The following is a 5,000-nucleotide window of genomic DNA, read 5'->3' on the forward strand; positions in this document are numbered from 1 at the left end:
CACCCAAGACAATGGCTATTTGATGAGCCTCACAAGCTCCCCGCATTCAACTCAAACAAACAATATATCTATTACATAACCCCAGTCGAGCTTCAGCAGCCATGAGCCCCTCCTGCCCCCCTCCGAAACAGAAGCATATGAACGTATACTGTATATACACACACACACACACACACACACACACAGACACACACACAGCCATGAGCGAGAGAAATGAGGTGAAGTGACCGTTGTCCCTCCTGCCCCCCTCCTCCCCCCCCCCCCCCCGAAACATAAACATATGAATATATACACACACACACACACACACACACACACACACACACATACACACACACAGCCATGAGAGAGAGAAGCGAGGTGAAGTGACCGTTGTCCCTCCTGGGCCCCCCCCCGAAGCATAAACATATGTATATATATACACACACACACACACACACACACACACACACACACACACAGCCATGAGCGAGAGAAGCGAGGTGAAGTGACCGTTGTCCCTCCCGCCCCCCCCCACCCCGAAACATAAACATATGAATATATATACACACACACACACACACACACACACACACACACACACACACACACAGCCATGAGCGAGAGAGAAACGAGGTGAAGTGACAGCTGTCCCCCCCCCCCTGCAGGCACCCCCTCTTCCCCCTGCTGGCGCTGCTGTTTGAGAAATGTGAGCAGGCCACGCAGGGCTCGGAGTGCATCACCTCGGCCAGCTTCGACGTGGACATCGAGAACTTCGTGCACCAGCAGGAGCAGGACCAAAAGCCCTTCTTCAGCGAGGACCCCGAGCTGGACAACCTGGTGAGACTGGAGACACACACACACACACACACACAGCCATACACACACAGCCATACATGCAAACACACACACACACACAGCCATACATGCAAACACACACACACACACACACACACACAGCCATACATGCAAACACACACACACCACACGCACACACACACACACACACACAGCCATACATGCAAACACACGTGCATGTGCACATACATACAATTGTTCACACACACACACACACACACACACACACACACACACACACACACAGCCATACACACACACACACACACACACACACAGCCATACATGCAAACACACACACACACACACACACACACAGACACACACAGCCATACATGCAAACACACGTGCATGTACACATACATACATACAAATGTACACACACACACATACACTCACATACACTAACATGCCCTCACACACAAACACACACACACACACACACATACACTCACATAAATACACACACAAACACCCTGCCTAGACACCCACATAGAGCTGTTACCGGCTTCCCCAACTCCCCCTACAGGCTGAGGCCGTCACGTAACCCAGCCCACGTCCAACCTGCTGAAAGCTAAACTGCTGATGCAGGGGCTTCTGAGGATGTAAAAAAAAAAGTTATCAACTCATTTCTCTTTTCTTTTTTCTAATCAAAAACAATAAGCAGAGAGCCCCCCCCCCTCCTCCTCCTCCTCCCCCCTCCTCTTCCATCCTCTGATTCAGATCTCATTGGGACCCCTTCCTGCCTCTCTTATGACTATCCGTCTCTCGTCTCTTCCTCACAATTCTCCCGCAGTGCATGACAGCTCGCTGTAATTAGAAATTAGAGTTTGGGGGTGGGCAATGGCCGGCGCGGGGGAGGGGGAGGGGGAGGGGGAGGGGGGGGGAAGGTCAGCGTTCATCATTACCGGGGTGCTCGGCCGACAAGTGCGGCGCAGTCAATTAACTCCGCATCTGTGTGCTTTACGAGGCGCCCGGTCGCGGGCGGCCCCGGCGAACACTAACTCTTCCGGGGGACAGTTATGTGCGTGTGTGTGTGTGTGTGTGTGTGCACGGTTACGGCGCGCGACGGCTTGCAGAGCGCACCGATGGCACGGAGCCCTGATTAAATGAGCTGCGGTAATTGGCAGATTTATCTCCTCCTTGGCAAAGCACTTTTTCACCCATTCAGGTGCCCTTGAGTACTGACTTTGAGAAGAACACGTCGCCGAGGCGTAGTTAAAGCGCAGGCTGTGTCGGCCCCTCGGCAGATGATGTGGGACTGGAGAGCGCTCGTAAACACTAAACGGCAGCGTCGGGAAAAAGACACATAAAACACGCAGAGTGCTGGGTGACAGGCCTGTTTAGACGTATCAATCTTTTATAGTGGGTGATATTGGTAATCCCCCGACTTAATGTCTTTAGACGTGTCAAAAAAAGTGCCCATGTGTTGTTTTCTTATTTTAACGATTGGCTATTTGCCGCTTTAAAGACCTGGGTTTTCTGTTTAGCGCTCTAAAGAGATGTGATCTACAGTACTGGTTTATTTATGTAGGAGGTGTGTCAAGAGCAGCCTATTTCACTGGTGTGATTTTTCAGGTCTTTGTTTTTGTTTTACTGATATGTTAGATGGACTCAAAGAAGTATTAAGAAAGAGTTTTTGTCTAGAACTAGTATGCTAACTAGCTAAAAGGACCAATGAACCTCAAGATGATTTTAAAGCTTGCATCCTCAAAAAACATACTTTAAAAAAGGTAAAAATAAAACCCCATATCGAGTCATTATTGGGCTAGTTGGTATTGTCGTGGCCAAAGCAGGCGTTGACCTCCCCTTCTTCCCTCTGTTAGATGGTGAAGGCCATCCAGGTGCTCCGGATCCACCTGCTGGAGCTGGAGAAGGTGAACGAGCTCTGCAAGGACTTCTGCAACCGCTACATCACCTGCCTCAAAACCAAGATGCACAGCGACAACCTGCTGAGGAACGACCTGGGCGGCCCATACTCCCCAACACACACCAGTCTGCAGCAGGTGAGACACCCCCCCCCCCCCCCCCACTGACACTAAGAACAGAGCAGAACAGACATGTGGATATATACCTGCCTGCTCAGGTAAAGTTATAGCAATAGAAGCATAAGGAGTTAAAGTGGTCACACCTGTCTCCTGTACTTTTAGATTCAATATAGTAAAGCTTTTTGACTGTGTGAGCGTGTTACAGTACATTGTAACAGGCATGATAATAATAAGCATATTGATACATTCATGCAAATACAGGTTTGGGTTATAAGAGACTATATCAGTGTGCTCCTACACATTGACAACTAGTGTGTTACTTTATACTTAATGGGAGTATTGACACTATGCTAGTGGTTGTGTGGTAGTAATGGAGTATTGACACTATACTAGTGGTTGTGCAGTAGAGTATTGACACTATACTAGTGGTTGTGCAGTAGTAATAGTAATAGAGTATTGACACTATACTAGTGGTTGTGCCGTAGTAATAGTAATAGAGTATTGACACTATACTAGTGGTTGTGCAGTAGAGTATTGATACTATACTAGGGGTTGTGCAGTAGTAATAGAGTATTGATACTATACTAGTGGTTGTGCAGTAGTAATAGTAATAGAGTATTGACACTATACTAGTGGTTGTGCCGTAGTAATAGTAATAGAGTATTGACACTATACTAGTGGTTGTGCAGTAGAGTATTGATACTATACTAGGGGTTGTGCAGTAGTAATAGAGTATTGACACTATACTAGTGGTTGTGCAGTAGAGTATTGATACTATACTAGTGGTTGTGCAGTAGTAATAGAGTATTGACACTATACTAGTGGTTGTGCAGTAGAGTATTGACACTATACTAGTGGTTGTGCAGTAGTAATAGAGTATTGACACTCTGCTAGTGGTTGTGCAGTAGAGTATTGACACTATACTAGTGGTTGTGCAGTAGAGTATTGACACTATACTAGTGGTTGTGCAGTAGTAATAGAGTATTGACACTATACTAGTGGTTGTGCAGTAGAGTATTGATACTATACTAGTGGTTGTGCAGTAGTAATAGAGTATTGACACTATACTAGTGGTTGTGCAGTAGAGTATTGACACTATACTAGTGGTTGTGCAGTAGTAATAGTAATAGAGTATTGACACTATACTAGTGGTTGTGCAGTAGAGTATTGACACTATACTAGTGGTTGTGCAGTAGAGTATTGACACTATACTAGTGGTTGTGCAGTAGAGTATTGACACTATACTAGTGGTTGTGCAGTAGAGTATTGACACTCTGCTAGTGGTTGTGCAGTAGTAATAGAGTATTGACACTCTGCTAGTGGTTGTGCAGTAGAGTATTGACACTATACTAGTGGTTGTGCAGTAGTAATAGAGTATTGACACTATACTAGTGGTTGTGCAGTAGTAATAGAGTATTGACACTATACTAGTGGTTGTGCAGTAGTAATAGTAATAGAGTATTGACACTATACTAGGGGTTGTGCAGTAGTAATAGAGTATTGACACTATACTAGTGGTTGTGCAGTAGAGTATTGACACTATACTAGGGGTTGTGCAGTAGTAATAGAGTATTGACACTATACTAGTGGTTGTGCAGTAGTAATAGTAATAGAGTATTGACACTATACTAGTGGTTGTGCAGTAGTAATAGTAATAGAGTATTGACACTATACTAGGGGTTGTGCAGTAGTAATAGAGTATTGACACTATACTAGTGGTTGTGCAGTAGAGTATTGACACTATACTAGGGGTTGTGCAGTAGTAATAGAGTATTGACACTATACTAGTGGTTGTGCAGTAGAGTATTGACACTATACTAGTGGTTGTGCAGTAGAGTATTGACACTATACTAGTGGTTGTGCAGTAGAGTATTGACACTATACTAGTGGTTGTGCAGTAGAGTATTGACACTCTGCTAGTGGTTGTGCAGTAGTAATAGAGTATTGACACTCTGCTAGTGGTTGTGCAGTAGAGTATTGACACTATACTAGTGGTTGTGCAGTAGTAATAGAGTATTGACACTATACTAGTGGTTGTGCAGTAGAGTATTGACACTATACTAGTGGTTGTGCAGTAGTAATAGAGTATTGACACTATACTAGTGGTTGTGCAGTAGAGTATTGACACTATACTAGTGGTTGTGCAGTAGTAATAGAGTATTGACACTATACTAG

The 5,000-nt window shown here is 45.2% G+C and overlaps 1 protein-coding gene across 1 annotated transcript in view; it reads left to right on the top strand.

Annotated features, from left to right (window-relative positions):
• Positions 1 to 5,000, top strand: part of pknox2 (pbx/knotted 1 homeobox 2) — a 70,732-nt gene that overhangs the window by 54,250 nt on the left and 11,482 nt on the right. The window contains exons 4-5 of the mRNA XM_080833724.1: positions 648 to 819; positions 2,664 to 2,843. Of these exons, the coding sequence (XP_080689850.1) occupies positions 648 to 819; positions 2,664 to 2,843 (352 nt within the window). The remainder of the gene's footprint in view (positions 1 to 647; positions 820 to 2,663; positions 2,844 to 5,000) is intronic.

The sequence above is a fragment of the Sprattus sprattus genome, assembly GCF_963457725.1.
Source record: "Sprattus sprattus genome assembly, chromosome: 1".
Taxonomy (NCBI): domain Eukaryota; kingdom Metazoa; phylum Chordata; class Actinopteri; order Clupeiformes; family Clupeidae; genus Sprattus; species Sprattus sprattus.